This window comes from Muscardinus avellanarius (assembly GCF_963383645.1).
Source record: "Muscardinus avellanarius genome assembly, chromosome: 1".
NCBI lineage: Eukaryota > Metazoa > Chordata > Mammalia > Rodentia > Gliridae > Muscardinus > Muscardinus avellanarius.
This window is the reverse complement of record NC_137786.1, coordinates 70,307,782-70,327,341: the sequence shown is the minus strand read 5'-3', so window position 1 is coordinate 70,327,341 and position 19,560 is coordinate 70,307,782. Positions and strand designations below refer to the sequence as shown.

Genomic DNA, 19,560 nt, shown 5'->3' with positions numbered 1-19,560 from the left:
CTGCTACAGATGGGCAATATCCTTTACTCTAAAAAAAAAAAAAGGTGTGTTTGTGTGTGTATGTGAGTATGTGTGTGGTTGTGTGTGTATGTTTACATGTGTACACACATGGACCACCAAGGCAGCAGTGTTCATGGCACCAGGGTGTTATAATAAATGAGCAAAGGCACAATAATGATGACAAGGAGAAGCCCATCTGACTGACTTATCGGGCACAAGTGGAAAAAAATTTTGTATTTACACATAAAGTGAGTCAAGTTTTAAAGCAAATAGTTTCAAGTTTAAAAGCTTGAATAAAAAAATAAAAATTAAAAATTAAGTGTCTCTAACAAAAAATAAGTACAATACAAAGTAGATGTTGCTAACTACTGTATCAGGAAAAAGAAAATTATTGTCTCATGGCATTGTTATAAGAATGGCAGGAACCACTGTGGGCAAAATGCTCAACGTAGGACTTGGCACATAGTAGACCTCCAATTAAAAGAAACTGTTGTCATCATTATTATCCTCTGTCCCCACATGTACACATATACTCTCAGGATGTTTGCATCCTTGAATCGAGCTTTGTATGATTAATACCTTAACTCCGTGGAATAAGCCTTTGCTGGCATAAGTGTGGATACTGCAATACTAAATTAAAGGAGACATACAGATCAATATGTAACTAATTTTAGGTAAAATAAATAAAAATGAAGGAGACCCTGGTGGTGAGATGCACAGCTCTAAACATGTTATGGATACAACTTCCTACAAATACAACCACAGTAGTAAGAAGATTAGTCTAGCATGTTCTCTGCTTTTGGTCACCTTGACCCCTTACCTAGAATGTCTCCCTTCTTTAACTGTTAAAACCATATGCTCTTTTCCATACTCTGTCCTCTACAATGAGCTCTCTCCCCTTCTCTTATTCCTGAGCAATCAGCAAGCACAACGCACCGAAGGTGCTATTTGCCCAATGTTTCAAGTTTGTGTATATAATTATCTCTATTACATTTCAAATTTTAAATTATTTGCATCCATTCAAAACACAATTCTTGTCTGAAAATAGGTAATACTTGTTAACTCTAATCCCATAGGCAAAAGTCAACAACTACAAAAGTTATCATTGTACAATAATCTTGAGAGGAACATGCAAATAAACTTCTGAAAATAAGATTAGTGAATCAGACAGAATTTTGAAGGCAACACACTTGGACACATAAAGTGTATAGTTTGCTTATCTACCATCTTCTTTCTGTGACATAATGAAGAAATCAGTTTAGAGCAAACATGGAAGACTGAACCCATGAGGATCCCAGGAATTCGGATTTTCAGGGGTTCGGGGAGAAGCTGAAAGGCTTATTTCTCTGGGGAGACTTGGGGAGGTGTTGTAAGTAAGGGCATTGGGCTCTAGAGGACAGCCTGCCTGCAAGGACCTCCAGGAACAGACTCGGAGCTCTTTAATAAGTATTCCAGGAAGTCCGGCTTTCCTGGAAAAAACAAATTAGTGTGAGAAGCCAGTACTGTGCAATTTCAGTTTTAAAAATAGCCAGTATTGTTAAGGCTGCTGTGTGCATGAGAGAAAAAGAAAGTCCTTGTTGTTAGTATTTGCCTCGGCTTTCCACATTCTAACAGAGAAGCTACACTGAAATTCTTGCCTGGAAAATACTGCAAAGGTTGCGAGTTTTTTTTTTCTGCTGAGAATCACTGTTTGGTCCTTCCAATGGCCACTTTGTCAGGGGAGAGGGTTTTTGTCTCCTTTTATCAAATCATACTTTAGATACAGGAGAAGAAAGGGATGGCTCTGCCTCTCACTGAGGACCAGAGTTGAGCCTCCCTGTCTATTTCAGCTCTTCATTTGCCTAATTGCCCTGTGGAGCTTTCAGAGATGTTCCCTGCAGTCACGGCTCTGCTGACTGCAGAGACCCTACCTGGCACTCGAAGTTGGTGCATCAGCATTTTAGGTTGGAATGAATGAAAAATCAATCAGGATGACAGCAGTGGTAGCATGCACGAGTCTAACCTAGTTTGTCCGTAATTTTCAACTACTCACCATAGACCCAAGCAGTGTTTAAGATGGTAAGTGAATCTGTAAAAACGTGCTGCTTCTGCTTAATCAGGCTTTTTTTTTTTGTCCTCTTTTCTATTTAGAACAAGCAAATATAACCTGCTTAGAAAGCCACAAGTAAAATAAAGTCTGATGTGAAGTTCCATGCAAATATTCATTATTTACTCTAGTTTAAGATTGAGTTCCTAATTAGATTTGGTGATAAATATATATATGTATATGTATATATATTAAATTGCTGTTTTATTAACTTACTCTAAATCCAGAGGAGAATAATTTTTAAAGGGTCTCTGTATGTCCTTGCTCAATATTTTTGTAACTCGCTGTAACTTTTTATGTCAGAACTACAGTGCTCTAAATATCTAGGTATACATTTCTGCAAAGATAGAGTTAAACACTATTTGGACTCTGGCTGCCTAGGGGGAACTGGAATTGTTCAAATCTGCAGTCTTCAGCTCTCAAAGACAGCTACAGTAACTTTCTGAGCAGATTGGGTTAAATATTTTTACAGACCCATTCTATGATGATAAGGCAGTAATAAGTTGTGCAGTGCAACACTCCAAAGGGTTCCAAACCTCACCAGCCTCTTTGTGTGTGATGCTCTCACAGTGAAGAAGATTCTTTGGGCTATAAAGATGAAGAGTCTACTTCTTTTGGTGCTGATTTCAATCTGCTGGGCTGATCATCAGTCGGACAACTACACTCTGGATCATGACAGAGTTATTCAAATCCAAGGTAAGAAAATGCAAATTCTCCTATAAAGTCAAATTATTGCACGTTACTTACAGAGGAGATGCTAGGTTAGTGTTTCTTTATTTTAGTTCTGCTGCATTGACTTTTTCTTTCCCTTTCTGCTTATTGGTGAAAAATGTTGCTTTCTGGCTTTTGAATGCTACTGCATTACAGAAGAGTTGAGATTCAGGGACTATTAAAGTTGAACAGCTTTAGAATGTCCAACTGCAGTGAGTTGATGCAGTCAAAGTCCAGGGTTTTTAGTGTAGTTGCTGTGTTCAAGTTGAATGCAAGGTGGAGGGAAGACATAGGAAGTAATACTTATGATGGAAGGTCATTGTATTACAGTAGCTGTTTAATCAATAAGAGAAACAATGCAAGTAAAGTGAAATCAAAGTAGTTATGGTCCAGAAAAAAAGTAGCTTGACATATTCTAGTCTCCTTCAGTACAGCTTTAGTTCCCACAGACCAGTATTACTGACCCTGCATATTTCTGATGAGCTCAGCTGTGTTCCAAGCCCGAGAGCAGCTATAGCAAGATTTCAGGCTGCAGTACAATGCAGCTCTTTCCTCAGCCTCAGCTTCAGAGGAGGGCACCCTGCATTAAGAAATCTACGAGACTTATGCAATTAACCAAAAAGGCTCTCCTCGGAGCCGAAGCTTCTTTCCTGCCCTTGTATGCTAAATAATTAAAAGGAAAATTACTGAAGTTAACAGTTTGAACATGTGATTGCATTAATTTTAGATACACTCAGTTTGGGAGCCAGAGTCATTATAAGTTTGCTAAGAGTCATAAAACAGCAAGTTATAGCTTCAAGGTCAAAAGTATGGTCTAAGAAAACTGCCTTCACTGTTGAAAACTATGACTTATGAAGGTCAAATGCTAGTGTAAACCTGACTAGAAATATTTTTCTGTATGAATTATGGCTACCAGAATAGAATTTTGAATTTGTCTATGTCTAGCTATTTTAGAGACATCTCTTTCAGTTTTGTTTGTTTCTAACAGTTTTATTTTTCAGTATTGAACTTTGAAAATAAATTATATAATCAAATGTTTTACTCTGCAAGCTGCTGACTCAGATATATATCTGAATATATATGTATATATATATACTATGTGTGTGTGTATATATATATATATATATATATATATATATATATATATATATAGAGAGAGAGAGAGAGAGAGAGAGAGCCAAAGCTATTTTGCTATTTTCCAAAGAAAATAAGATTTTATACTTAGAGATTACTGGAGGAATAATGTTATCTTAATTTCTAGTCACAGAGTTCAATTCAGCTAAAATGGTAACACCTAATCATTAATACTAGCAGTTTTAAATTCAACATAAAATAAACTTTACATTTGTATAATTGGCTACACATCATGAATAGATAACCAAGTTATATTGCAAGCTATTCACAAACCATTTAGTCTATACTGTATACAATATGTGAAAACACTAAGTCAGGCTGAAGTTTTCTAAGTAAGGAAAACTTCTCCTGACCCAGCCTTCCCATTGCTACCTACTCTGTTGAAATTTACTGCAAAGGGTTTTCTGAGCCAAGATTTTGTAATTATTATGGTGATTTGCATGCACTGTCCAATTTTTTTTTTTAAATACGTGATAGTCCACTTCATTTTAATTGTAAATTCGTATTCTTAGAAAGTATCAGTTTGCCATGAAGATTTTCTCAGAGCTTTCAAGTGCTAGAACTACAAAGCCTATATTTGCTTGTGGAAATTAATACTGACACCAGGTTTAAGTCATAGGATTACGAGATTCTATCCATATGTCCAGATTCATTTTAAAATTGCTTTAAACATCTGATATCATTACTTTTCCCCAATATATTTCTTTGTTACATCATTCAAACTGGAATTTCAAATTCTACAGTGCTTCAGAGAAACCATTTCCAAGTGGTCTGCCATAATTTTAATTGTCTTTTATGATGCAAAAATAAAACATAGAGCATAGTAGAGACTCAATAAAGCAGAACACCTTAATTACTTTCTTGAAATATTGAATTACTTTCTCACATTTAAAGCTTTAATTTATTCAACATGGCCTAGAAGATATTTAAGGGAGCTGAAACCCTTACAAATTTCTATAAAAATCTGCAGTAAGATGATTAAATTAGCCATCTGACTCTCAAATTCCTGAATTGTACTGATAAGCAGTATCATCATTTAGGGATGGAAATTTTTTTGAAATTCAAATGACTATCAAACACCTTTTCTACCTCTCATTTTTGTTACATTTCTATTTTTGTACTCTGAAGTCTTCCGGACTAAATAATATTGTGGAAATAGTGCCCATCACCCTCAAATCCTCCTTGGCTGCTTTCACATAGATGCTCAACATTTTAATAATGCATTCTTGAGTCTCTTACATATGAGTTACCTGCTTACTTTTCTAAAGGCTTTCTCACAGTTTGGTTGTGGGAGAGTCTATAGAGATATAGACACACGATTGTTTAATCAATGAGGAAAGAAAATGGCAAGTGTTTGCAAAGCATTTCTTGTGAAAGGCATTTTCTAAAATGAAAAGAAAACTCTCTTGGGTCCTCATGGAAAATGATGTAGATTTAGACAAACTTTAGGTATGATCATTTATTCTTTTTAGTTTTTTATTAAATTAGCTTAGTTACACAAGAAGGTGAACTTCACATATCCATAGAGTCTGCTAAAAAAATATGTACAGCCAAGAGGTTAGCTTGAGGGCTGGGGGTGTATAGCTCAGTGGTGCAAAAATTTGTTTAGCATGTGTAAGGTCCTGGGTGTGATCCCAGCACCAAACACACACATACACACACGCACACATACATATACACACACACCTATTTGCTTGTATATCATATTTTATCCACTATCCTTTGTAGAGGATAGTGAAGTTCTCAAATACTTCTATAGAAAGAGGGGCTCCTAGTGATGTTGTCTCTATTGTACTCTCAAATAGATTGTATTTCTCATACCATCATGTAGCTAGTCCATCCTTGATTCCTTTGAAACTTGAAGCCATTCGGGATAGTCTGACATAGAATATCGAATCACACAAAAGAATACTATTTTAAATATTTGGATCACGTCCAAAACTCTTTGTACAGACTTTCAATTGCCACTAGAATTTAAGAAATGATTAATATATATTTTTTAAAAAATACAACTTCTAGGTATATTATTTACAGAGAAGAAAGACACTCTATAGCTGTTGCCATAGGCACGATAATTACAGCTGTACTGAACACATACACCTGCTTGGTTTTCTCCAGGTCTTGGCATCAGTGCTTCCCACATCTGCTGTTCAACCCAGGTGTCCTGATGGCAGTTCCAAGAGTTTTTCCCCATAGTCATCCTCTAGCTTAGACCTTAGAAAATTTATTTAACCTCAACGAATCTCAGTTACCTCACCTATAATACTGAGCCTAGTCATTCTTTATTCCAGTGATCTTTGTGAAGAGTAAATGAGATAATATATGCAAATGCTCTCAGCAGTGTCTGGCACAGAGTAAATGCCCAGTAGATGATAGCTGTTATCATTATGTTAATTACTTCCTCACTGTCATGGAAAATAGATTTTTCTAAATAGATAAGGGACCACAACTACTAGTGGATACCACTTTTATGCCTTTTAAAGCACATTTGAAACACAATATCATTTTAGTTTTAATAAATACTTTATTTGACTTCTTTAATTAATATTTTCTAAACACTACCCATTCTGTGATCACTTTTACTTCCCTTTTAGAAACTGAAGTTTTCTAAAAATATATAATATTTTCTTTTTATATACTTATTACATAAGCAACAGATAAAGTGAATTTTTACAAAAGGAAATCTCAGAAATGGACACTTTTCCCATCTACTTAACAAGTAAAATTTACCATTACCTTTGTCAAAACATAAAACAATTTTAAAGAGAAAGAGTTGTCAAAAGTTTAACTATGTCAGGCGTGGTGGTGCACATCTGTAATCCCAGTACTAGGGAGGCTGATACAGGAGGATCACAGGTTTGAGACCAGTCTCACTAACTTAGCAACACCATTAGCAACTTAGATCCTGTTTCAAAATGAAAAAATAAAAAGGGGCTGGAGTCTAGCTCAAAGGTAAAATGCCCCAAGGTTCAATCACCAGTATAAATGAATGAATGAATGAATGAATGAATGAATGAATGAATAAGTGAAGTCACCTCTGCAGGTAGAAAAAATAGTATATAGAACTCCTGGTAAGAGTTCTAGAATTCCCCTCAGCATTGGTAGTTCTCGTTTCCTGCGTGTGCCCCAGGTCTGACCCGCCCCGACTTCATGTGCTGCTTCTTTTTTGCTAAGGTACCTGCCTCCTTCATCATATTGCTTGAAAGGATTTTAGCACTCCAGCTATATAGTAGTGCTCAGCACATAAAAGATGCTTAATATATGTTTGTTGGTTAAATGAATGAATAAGCAATTTATTTCTGAGACACCTCCAAGTTACTACTATCATCATAGCCATCCAGGTACTACGTTCATTAGCAGCACAGGACACACCATGACCGTTTAATGAACATTAACTACATAACTGCTTCCATTCTGTATTGTTGGAATAAATTAAATCGTAGTTCACAGGAACTAAACAGGTAACAAACTTTATTAGAAAATCTAGATTAGTCTTCCTGTGGATAAATAAGGGAATCAGGACCAGAGCTTTTCTCTTGCTTGTTGCAGGTTAACTAGCTGATGAAGGGTAGTCTCTACTAGCTAATCCCCTCCCTTTCTTTGGGCTCATTTCTCACTTGTTTAATGAAGCTACCCTGATTATACTGTCTGTCTACTTCCCCTTGGCTCCCAAACTCTCCTATCCTTTCTCCTCCTTTTTCTACCACTGGCCAAATACTTATTTTTATGCAGTTGCTTGTCATCTGTCAAGGACATACAATAGCTCCACAAGGGCAGGGATCCTTTATTGATAAAACCAGTCACTTGGCACATAGTAGAAGATCAATATCTGTTGAATAAATCCAGTTATTTTTTCCTAATTAAGTTCTAGTCCAATATTTTAAAATCTTAAGAAAATCTTCCCAATCCGTGGGATGAAAAAGAGCAGAAAAGCAAGGGGATTATGCGTTTGAGTAGAAGATTTTTTTTTTTCAGTTCTGTATGTGGCTCAAGTCCACGAGTCAGCCTGCATGATCTTCCTAAGATGTCATGCATGCCACTCTGAAGAGTATTGGGTTTACATTTGGTCACTGAAATGCTATACTGTTCTTTATGTACTATCTGCAGCGTTGGGATCTGATGGCATGAGATGGATCCAAAGAAGTGGGATGAATTTAATAATGTATGATCAAAAACTACCTACAGAGCCAAAGATAAATGGGAGCACTTGATAAGCATTAAATGATCTTAACCTTTTCCCTCCCACTTAAAACTCCCATAAATCTCTGAGTCTGTTACAAAATGTTAAATCAATTCACTTTTGTATTTTGGAAGCAGAGTATGTTATTTGCAACCAGAAATGCAACTACAAATGCCAAGGACAATGTTCGCTAATATTTTAAAAATCATATTTAGGTAAGGTCTATACGTTAACTAACAATTTTATCTAAAAATTGGTAGCTATAAACCATCACAGAATTTTATTATGAAATTATAAAAAAATTTGACATCATCACATTAAAATCTAATTCTAAAATTTCTGATCAGTTTACAATACGGCATTAAATAAAAAATAATAATAACTTGCTATATTAAGCACAGGTTTTCCATTTTATCAAACTAAAAATATTGTTATATTTATATAGTAAACAAGACCAAAAAAGTTTTTATAAAAATACACACACATACAAATATTCATAAAATGTGTGCATATATATTCATAACAACTCATTTATTCAACAAATCTACTGATCACCTATTATACAGATATTGGGATACAGTTATGAGAAAAACGTATGGCCTCTGGCTTCATTAAGCTTCAAGTCTAGGAAAAGAGACAGATACTACCATGAATAAAGAACTACTGACTATAACAGAAATGCACAACTTCACACCAATCTTGTTCCTGTCAACATATATTTGCTAGCCCCCATTTAGTTGTCTTTGCATTTGTGCATACTTTATCTCCTCATCCAGATGCCCCTAGGACATTGGCCTCCTTTGTGCAAAAATGCTGGGTCGTGATCTGTGGCAAGGCAAAATGATTTCTTCAGCAAACTTACTGACAGTGCTACAGAGCCACAGTTGTGACAGGAAATAACAAAGTAAGAGTTTAGTAAAGGCAAAAATATAAATAAAAGAGTTGTTACAAACCATAAGATCTTTCTATTTAGAACTCCATACTTATACTCATTAAAGTTTTTTATTGCCTAGTAGTTAATCCAGAAATGCATCTTAACAATATATTTAAAGTTGATATTAAATAATCAAGAATCCTGAATTCTTTGTTAATCTCTAAGTGATCTATTAAAACTATACAGCTTTATATTTCTATATTTTAATCTTTTTAAGTAGCAACAAACTCATGCTGAATAGCAATGGCTTCTATATTCCATCTTGGGTGCTAAAATAGATGGCAAAGAAAGAAGCCAATGAATATTTGGAAAGTCTCCCCCAAACCAGAAAAATACTAACTCATGAAGACTCTCTTTTTGGTTGTAACTCAAGGCCAGCCTTAGCCACTTAGGGAGGTCCTCAGCAACTTAGTGAGACCCTGTATCAAAATAAAAAATAAAATAAGATTAAGGCCATAGCTCAGAGGTAGACTGTCTCTAGGCTCAATCTCCAGTAACTAACACACATATACCCTAAAGAAATTATTAAATTAATAATAGGAATATTATTAGATAATAATAGGAATGTTATTCTTTCAGAATGAAGACCTTGAACATATTTTAAAAATCAAATATTTTTACAAATTTACTTTTAAAGTGTTTTGCATATTTAGTATTGCCACAACAAAGTGACACTACACATCTGTGCCCACAGGATGATTTTCATGTAGTCAGCACAGGATGATTTTCATATAGTCAGCACAAATAGCACCATTTTAACCTTGGCTTACTTAATGTGTTTGTTACACGATTTCCCTATTTACTTATCACCTCATGCCTAAGCCCTTCATATATTTTCTCTTAAGGGCATCACTACCACATACTACTAGCACGTTTAATAGCATATGATCAATAATTATGCTGTCAAATGTATTGAACAAAATAAGTTAAAAGAAATTTCTCTACCTTTCCAAAACATTGTCTGCTCAAAAGGGACAAAGACATTATGAATTTTAAAAATGTCATTTTCAGGAAAATGGATAGAAGTAGAGAGTATTATGCTCAGTGAGATCACTCAGTCTCAGAAAGTCAAGGGTCATATGGTTTATCCCACAGGAAAAGCTAGAGAGAAAATAGGAAACTAAAGGCACTTTAGATGAATGAGGAGAGAGACCAGTAGACTAATGCAAGGGAACTGGATAGAAGAGTGGAGGAGGGGAAACAGTTCAAATAATGCTGTGTCCATATATGAAGGTATCACTACCCACCTCAGTGATCTGTACAGCAAGGAAGGAGGGAAGTGGGGTGGCACCCAGAGGGAAACACCAAGAGCTGGTGCATAGATGTTTGTACCACTTCAAACCTCACTATGATGCACAATTACAGTGCACACAGAAAGTCATATTCCATCACGTATAAAATTGACAATGCGTGTTAGGACAAGAAGCATTCTACTACTCCAGTGTGCAGATTAGGGGAAGAGGATGGGGGAAAAGGATTCTTGTCTTGTTTCTAAAGAGCAAATGTAAGATTAAAATAAAATATCCTTGGAAACATGTCCCTGAAGTGAGGTGTTTTCTGTTTGTAATGATGCTTATTTTAACTTTCTGCTCTGGCTTATTCCTAAAAAGCTGTGGAAATTGTGTTTTTCTCTTGGGCTCTGAGTGACTGAGCCACAGAAGAGTAGTAGAAAGTGAAAGGAAAGATGTATATGTTGAAGATATACAGGGCTCCTTATAAATCACAATACATAGCACATATGTTTATTTTTCTTGTGTGACTATATTTGTCAAAATGGTCAAAACAAAAATTAGTCAAAAACTAATAATGATGCTAGTGATAAATAATGAATGCTCTCATAGAAGGCAAACCAAGTTGTTTTGCTTTTTTTCTATATATGTAAATTTTAAATTTTTTCTCCCAGTATAATATGAGTTACAAACAATTACATTTTACTTTATCTTGAAAAATGTTTTATAAATTATACTGACAAGTTATAAATCTCCAAGAATCTGCATACAATTATTTTTGTCTTCTTAGCTCACTTTGTCTTTCATTACACAGTCATTAACAAAGGGTCTTAATTAGCTTAAAATACTGGAAATTTAATTAGTTAATGCCTCATCTAGATATTCCCATGTAAATGGAATAACTTATGGTAAAAGATGCATAAAGTAACAGTTTTTTTATAAACTTTCTACAATATATTCAAATCAAAATATGTTCCACAAACAACGCTTCTCGGACTTTACTCTCTTTCCTTATAACTAATTATTTGGCTCACTTAGCAAAACTGCATAAATAAATATAAACAAATGAATACCTAAATAATAAATATAACAGATTTTTTGTATATGTGCGGTACTGAGAATTGAGCCCAAAGTGGGGCCTCCTTTGAGCTACACCCCCATCCCTCTTTTATTCTGAAAGAAGTTCTTACTAAGTTATCGTACTCTATCCTAGAACCCACGACTCTTCTGAATCAGCCTCCCAAGTACTGGGATCACAGGCGTGCACCACTGTCCCCAGTATAAAAGTCCTTTTAAGGGGAAAAGGATTTTAAAAAGGAGCACTCCAGGGCAATGGGGTGAACTCCATCAGGCGACAGTCAGGGAAGTGCTAACCTAGCCAGAAAAACTGAGCTGAAACCTGAATAATGAGCAAGAAAGAGTGGCTCCAAAAACCAGAAGATTGCAAGCAGAAAGAGTAGAAAACACAAATTCTCTGGGATGGTGTTTCATACAGTAATGAAGCAGGGCAATGGAGAAGGTGTGGTTTCAGATGAGATTGGAAACATAGGCAGGACCCAGAGTTCAGATTATTATTCTAGATGCATTTGAAATGTTTAAAAGGTTTGATCAAAGAGTTACCATAATATGATCCCCATTTATAACAAACCATGTGAATAGTAGATCATAGTGGACCAAAAGTAAAGACAAGTTGACCCTGGAGGGAATTGTTCAGAAGAGAAATCATGGGGGCTGAATCTGAATGGTAGCAATGGTGATTAACTTTTTTCTTTTTTAAAGGGAGACAATGATGGCAGTACTTACTGACAGGTTGTATTTAGAAATTTAAGAAAACAACACACTTTGAACACCACTTCTAGATTTGGGATTAAGCAAATGGATAGAAGACAGAGGCATAAACTAAGTTAATACTGGGAGGAAAAAAGGTTTAGGCAAGTGACTTAAATTAACTTTTTGGCATCCAATATATTACCAGAATGTAGATGGATTTACTGGTTTTGTACCAAGGAAGAAGTATGATGCTAGAAAACTTTGGAATTACCAGTACATAAGTAATATTTATAAACTAGATGATACAGGTCTCCACTGAGGCTGGAACAAGAAATCACCTATGGAGGGTATGGAAGGCAATATGTAGGAAAAGGGAATGAGATGGCTCTGGCCTCAGTTTTAAAGACTGTCATTACCTACAGGGTGGGTAAAGGAAGATGCAGTGGTCACACATTCACTTTCTATATTCTAAATCCTTGTCACTGGCACGTGGGAGTTTTTTCATATTTTGGATTTTTTTACACCCAAATTAATTGCAAGCTTTTTAGATGTAGACAGCTTTTACATTAAAACATTTATTTCTAGCCTTTTTGGGAAATTCAGAGACCTGCTATTTTTCAACCCACATTCATTCACATAGGACAGCATCAGTGGGACCCATCTCTGCTGCCAGCAATGGATGCAGGTTTTCTTATACTAGTATTTATGGCTGCCTCTTATTTCCCCAACCCTTGTCCAACCTGAGTGGTTGTGTTTGGCCTGCCTCTCTCTCTCTCTCTCTCTCTCCCTCCCTCCCTCCCTCTCCCCCTCTCCCTCTCTCCCTCTCTCCCTCTCTCTCTCTCTTTTTGGTGGTACTGGGGTTCCTGGAAGCCCTTTACTAGACTTCATACATGACCCCGATAGGCTTTAGATTCATAATTTCTTATAACTAAAAATCAAAACCTTCCTTTATTTTTTCTTTTTGCCTCAAAGATTGACACAGTGCTGCTATTACCTTGATATTCTACATATTAATTGAAGATGTCAGCCAACAGTGTCCTTTTGGCAAGTTACACATCATTGGATTTACTCTTCACCACAAAGTAAAAGTGGCCTGAGTGGAGGCGAGTGGGTGTGAGCTCTACCCCTTTACCATAAAATGAGACATTTTCAGTAAATTATACATCTGTGGATAATTACAGCCTCAACACGAATGACTTGCATTAATATTTCAGTTTCTCTATAACCTTTGAAAAAGGCTCTATTTTAGTTCAAGTCCTGAAAAGTATGTATGTCTCAAGAATGTTAATCAATGTTAATGTATGTCTTAAGTATGAATGTCTTAAGACTATTAGTGAAATGTTCAAATTTAATTTTCTTTTGTGTTCATTTCTCTATGACAGCATAATTTTTTAACAAGAATGACATGCTGGTTCTTTATGAATTTTTGGTCACATGGATAAATTGAAATTCTGAAAACTACTAACCAGAGCAGACAACACTAACAATTATACTAAAAGCATCTCTTGCTCTGGGATTGGTTCTATCAGACTTAATGGCAAAATAGTAATACATTAATAGCTACGTTTAGAATCACCATAGGCATGTAGTTGTTGGTAGTAAAGCTGAAATTCAAATATAGGCTGCCTAGTTCTTGTGCTCCAAAGCAATACACAAACTAAATAGCCTCCATCTAATCTTTCTTTTTCTTTTGGGTGGGGGAGTAATTTTTGAGTGAAGGAATGGATAATGACCCACATTTTATCCCATTTCATTTATATAACTATGTTTCATATAAAACAAATCACCATAAAAAAGAAGCCTGGCCTTACTAGAAATCTTTCCCATGTTCTGCAAAGGTGGTTTTAACAAGAATTAGAAAAGGAAAGGGGAAAGAGGGTGAGAGCTGTAAATACACATATTTTACCCAAATAAACACTGTGTGAAACCCCCAAGGAAATTGAGGAGGGGCAGAGAGAATTGGATTCTAGAGATAGGAATGAGAGAGAAAGAGAGAAATTGTTTGAAGTCCCCTAAGGTAATGATTCTAAAACGCACTATGCTTGTGCTGTTGACAACACTCTTAAGAGAACCATCAAGACTGATAAGAAGCCAGGCACAGTGGTGCACACCTGTAATCCCAGTACTTTAGAGGCTGAGGCAGGCAGGGCATGGCAGATTTGAGGATAGGCCAGCACACGGTAACTTAAGAGGATCTTGTTTCAAAATAGCAAATAAATAAATAAGGCTGAAGTATAGCTCAAATTCAGAACACCTTGGGTTCAGTACCCAGTACCAAAAAAAAAAAAAGAGTTGATGAGATGTCAATTTTTAAGAACTATCTTCTGAAAGAGCTCAGTAAAGAAGACAATGAAGGACATAGGCTGTTTGGCAAAAATGTCCACTTTGGGCATTCATGTTAGTAAGAGTGGACACTACTGGGCACTTATGACATTCTAGGATAAATTCTCAATACACATTACCTCATTTAATAATCACAAGAACCTGGGAAAGAAAGTATCTTAACTCCGTTTTGCTGATGAGAAAACAGAGAAAGAAGATTGTTAGGTGACAAAACATAAGAGGCCTAGTCTGTCCAATAAATACCATTTATTGTTGATAAATTATATGAAATAATATTTTTGTGGAAAGGCAAAATCCCATAAATAACTGTTGGATAAATAGAGCTGAGCTCTTTCTTTTTTTCAGGAGATTAAAAAAATAACTTTTAATTGATAACAACATTTATGGATACACAGGTGATTTTGTGGTATTAAAAATCAGAGAAAAATAAGACCAATTTAATCTAAATGGAATTTAGGGAAGAAATGCAGGACTAGTAATATGAAATAATAACTGCACTTCTTTGACAAAATCATTAAAAATGCTAATTAAATATTTTCAAATTTTATTCAATAAAGCAGCAGAGCAACATTTCTTCCTGGCATAAAAAGATATGGCAAAGGCAGTTAAGAGACAGAACAAGACAGGTGTCATGGAACATGCCTGTAATCTCAGTACCTAGGAGGCTGAGATGGGAGGATCTCAAGGTTAGAAGTCACCCTCAGCAACTAGCAAGACCCCCAGCAACTTTGTGACACTCCATTTCAAAGTAAAAGAGAACAGAGGTGTAGCTTGGAGGTAGAATACCCCTGGGCTTAATCTTCTGTACAACCAAAGAAGAAAGAGAAGAAGGAAAAAGGGAAGGAGAAGAAATAGAACATTTTTTTTTCAGGATATTAACAGAGTTTTGAGTGAATATCTCAGAACTACGATTTTTAAACTTTCTTAAGTTGATCCCTTAGAGCTCACTGGGGCCTCTTGATGCCCACTTTAAGCAGAATCTCACCTTTATCAGCTTTATATGAAAACGCTTAGTAAAGATAGTCTTTGAAAGGAAAAAATTCCATTGTTCTTAACACAATTTTTAACACATCCATGAATAAACCTCTAGACTATGGAAAGTGCCAGCATGTATCTTTACTTTTGACTCTGAAGCTTGGGCCTGACAATAACACACCTCACATTCACAATCAACATCACCTCAAATAGTGCAATATGTTGATGTTGAGCAGTTTCCCATCACAGAGTCGGTTTAACCAGACAGTCAGGGAAGAAGATGGATTTCCAAAATATCTCAGTGGATGCTCCTTAGCACAGCACAGCAGATAACTTAGGTCTCAACAGGAAGAGCACAAGCCTTTGAGGAAATTGTAAAAATACAATTGGAAGCAATTTGGCTTAATGGTAGATTCACAGAAAAAAGGAGAACACTACAACTCTGCGTTTTTTAAAGACAGAGAGTGGTCAGACAGAGAGAGCAGGGGTTACACAGTGGTAGCCACTTGAAGGACAAATGAGCAAGGAGGAGGGAGGATGATCTTGTAGCCAGTGAGACTAAAAGGCAGGGTCACAGACGGTACCAAGTGGCAGCAACCACTTCACACCAAGGGACAATCTTCATTTATTGTGTTTCCAGCTTTGGGTTTTGCCCTATAATTCAAAGCAGACAGAATATGTGTCCTTAGCAATAGTATCTTTAAAGAGTAGGAAATGTGAGTTAAATTTTTCATGATTTAAAGACTTGTTGAAGGATAATATGTTTATTAACAGAACATTAGCCTTCTGTAAAAATATAAACCTTTAATAACACAGTCATGGCTGCCAGAGTCTCATGTGTCTTTCCAGAGTTACTCTAGACAAGGGTTTTTTTTTTTTGGTGTATTTATTTGCTAATTAAATTTCTTCAATTTTCAAATTTTTATACCATTTTTATTGAGTTTGGTGCACATATATTCACATGATTTGAATTTTTCAAACTATAAAAGTGTGTGAAATGAAAGTCTGCCACATACTTCTCTACCCAGACCTCCACCTTACCTCCCCCCAGGCTTCCAAAGCTGGTAGCCACTTGGAATCATTTCAGGTATGGTTTATGCAGAGCCCCAGGTAAATTTTTTTTTTTTTTTTTTTTTTTGCAGTACGGGTGATGGAACCCAGGGGCATTCTACCCAGGGGCATTCTACCTCTGAGCTACACTCCCAACCCGCTATTTTTATTCTTTATTTTGAAACAGGGTCTCACTGATTTGCAAAGAGCCTCACTAAATAGTAGCTGAGGCTGTCCTCAAACCACGATCCTCCTGTCTTTTGAATATACCTAGATAGTGAGAGTCACACATAGACTTATGTATCTGCAGGTCAAAATTTAGACCCCAAACAAAAGCAAACACGAGCCAGGGCCAAATCTAAGATTTCAAACTCATGTCAGAGAAGTGAAGGCACAAAACAAAACTGAAATCATTTCTCCACTCTCCCTTGAAGGTGTAGCCTGCCAGAGAAGAGGCTCAAAATTCTGCGTTCAAGGATTAGCTGGGGAAGTAAGCTAATGCTTTGTCTCCCACAAATAAAAAGTAACTGGTCCTCAAAAGGACAGCGAAGGCTGCATGGGGAGAGCACAGGGCACCAGGGAGCAGGGAGAGGGTACACGCTAAGGTTTCCGATGTAAACCAACTAGACACAACAAAATTATGACCAAAGTTGTTGGATGCTTCTGTGGAGATGATCTGTCTGAGGAACTATTAGATTCATCCAGTCTGAAGGAAACAAACTAAGCAGTCATAAAGAGTTAAAAGTCTAGTGAGTAAAGCACTCTTTAATTTTTTTTCTAAATTAGGTAATCTACTCAAATATAATGAGTAAGGTACAATGAGAGAAAATGTCTAAAGTATGTATTCTACTTACATATTGTTTGTTTAACATGTATAACTTCTTTATAAAGTGTTTTTATTTTAAAGGTACAGAATGGTCTAAAGCTAGCTCAGGAATCCATGTCTGCTGCCATGGCTCCAGAGAGACTGAGTATAGCACTGGTGCCCTGCAGTCACAGACACATTGCATGTGTGCCACACACTGCATTGGTGATAGAGATGCATTGCAAGCAGGACAGGGTAACTGTTTTCCATTGGAAGTGGTCAACACAGTGATGAGGATAAATCCGTCCTGATTGCTCATCCTTTTGCAGACGTTGGCTACCCTACAGAAAACAACAGTTTCCAAAGTGTCAGTCTTACAAATCCAAACTTACCAAAGTGTTAACAAATGTAACAAAAATAAGGAAGCATTTTAAAAATCTTGTGTAATTTTTTTTTTCAAATGACTCATCATGGAGCCAACAATTGAGTTAATGTCTGTGAGTTTTGAGTGTGAGAGAGAAATTTTCTATTTGGGATCATGAAAAAGTTTTATAAAGAGATAGTGGCTATGGTTGCACAACCTGATGAAAATACTTAATGGCAGTAGATTGCACACTTACACATGGTTAAAATTATACAAACTCATATGTAAAAACACAATAAAAATATGTAAATGATGATGAAGTTTCCCTCTCTTGGAGAGATGTATTTTAATGCCTTTAATTAGCACTTCATTTAGCCATTTTAGATAAATCCCCAGGGTTTTCTTCTTAATTAGTCTAGGAAATCCAGAATTCCAAAGACTACTGCATTTATACACCAGTAGACAAAATATCTAACATCAAGGTTGATTATCGTGTACAATCCATAAATTATTTTAAAAAAAACAAACTAATCCACAACATCTTCCCTTTTTCCTATTATCTGAATTTCTTTGGGTATGGATTGCCACTATATGGTCCACTTAATATTTTTTTTATATTTTTTCTCAAAAACAATTGTTTTTGTTCTCTAAATTACAGAGCAAGTACAAAGATCAACTGTTTGGTCACACCACTGCTTTCATTATTTGGTAAAACCTGGTGTCCTCTAAATTTCACAGCAGAATTTGTAAAATAATAATGAGACCTCAGGGGTTCGTTGAGTTCCCATTGGTATTCTCACCAGGCCCAGCTGTTTCCCCTGGAGACAACTCTGGACTTTGAAGGGCAACAAATCTTTCAAGTGATTGTCATTGACCTTCACTAATACAAAGAGGAAATGTTATACTTACAAATTACACCTAGAAAAAATTCAAATCCCCCAGAGGACATCCTTAATTCCCCCAATTAGCCCTACATTTTGAACATGTAGCCTCATTAAAAAACACAATCACCAAAGCAGTATGCTCAAGTGTCTATGTGAACCTTTTCAATTGAAAAGCAAAGGAAAAAATGAACACAGGTGTGCTGCATAGTTTTATGTATTCTCTCATATTTTTTAAGAAGGAAAACATGAAATACTCATTTTGATGATCAAGGATTATTTTGATACTTTGCAACCCAGTGATTGGCTTTGATTTAGCATGAACTTCACACGGAACCACGTTTTTCAATGCAAAGATCAGATCCAGAAATTACTCTAGGCAACATAGTGCCAAACTTGTCATGGTTGCTCGGGTTCCCCTTCCTGCTGTCTTCCCATTTCCCTCTCCCCTTTCCAGCTCAGTGTGTTTCCTGGTGATCATAATCTATGACATAGAGCCTGAAAACAGTATTATATTCAAGGTACTCAGGGGACAGATGTGTCAGAGACAAATCTTGAAAAGGCCTGCCAGAGAACCCAGAGAGGCCGCCACTCACTGGCCTGTGCTTGGTCTTCCACACCTTCCTGTTCTGAAACAGGCCACTCTCTCCAGGGATGCTCAGTGCTCTGTTATCTGCAGTGGAGATCTTCTGAAAACAAGCAAATAAAAAACTACTCTCAACGTTATGTGAGGGGGAAGGTGTGGGGGAGGTTAGCTTAATGAGCATCAATGGCTCTTAGTCGCTAAATGTGTTTCATATTGTTCTTAGGTTCTTTGGGTTTTAGCCAGTAACTTCTGGAATCTCAACCCCATCCCCCCCAAAAAAAATAAGAATGTTAGAAGTTTATACATTCTGGCACACTCATTAACAGTAAAGTTATTTTGTATGAAGTCAGTGGATTTTTGGTGACTGACTGTGCAACATTTAATATTATACCATATATGCCATGTTCAAAATTCACAATACTAGAGTAGAAGTAAAACAAATTTAAAAAAATCAGGAGCCTACACTTCTAAAATACTATAAAACAATTTACAGTTAAGCACAGAAAAAATAA

General features: G+C 36.1%; 1 protein-coding gene across 1 annotated transcript in view; it reads left to right on the top strand.

Moving 5' to 3' along the window:
- Positions 1 to 2,661: 2,661 nt before the first annotated feature.
- Positions 2,662 to 19,560, top strand: part of HAPLN1 (hyaluronan and proteoglycan link protein 1) — a gene marked incomplete at its 3' end in the record, with an annotated part of 29,053 nt that continues 12,154 nt past the window's right edge. The window contains exon 1 of the mRNA XM_080693239.1: positions 2,662 to 2,782. Coding sequence (XP_080549365.1) covers positions 2,683 to 2,782 — 100 coding nt within the window. The 5' untranslated portion in view covers positions 2,662 to 2,682. The remainder of the gene's footprint in view (positions 2,783 to 19,560) is intronic.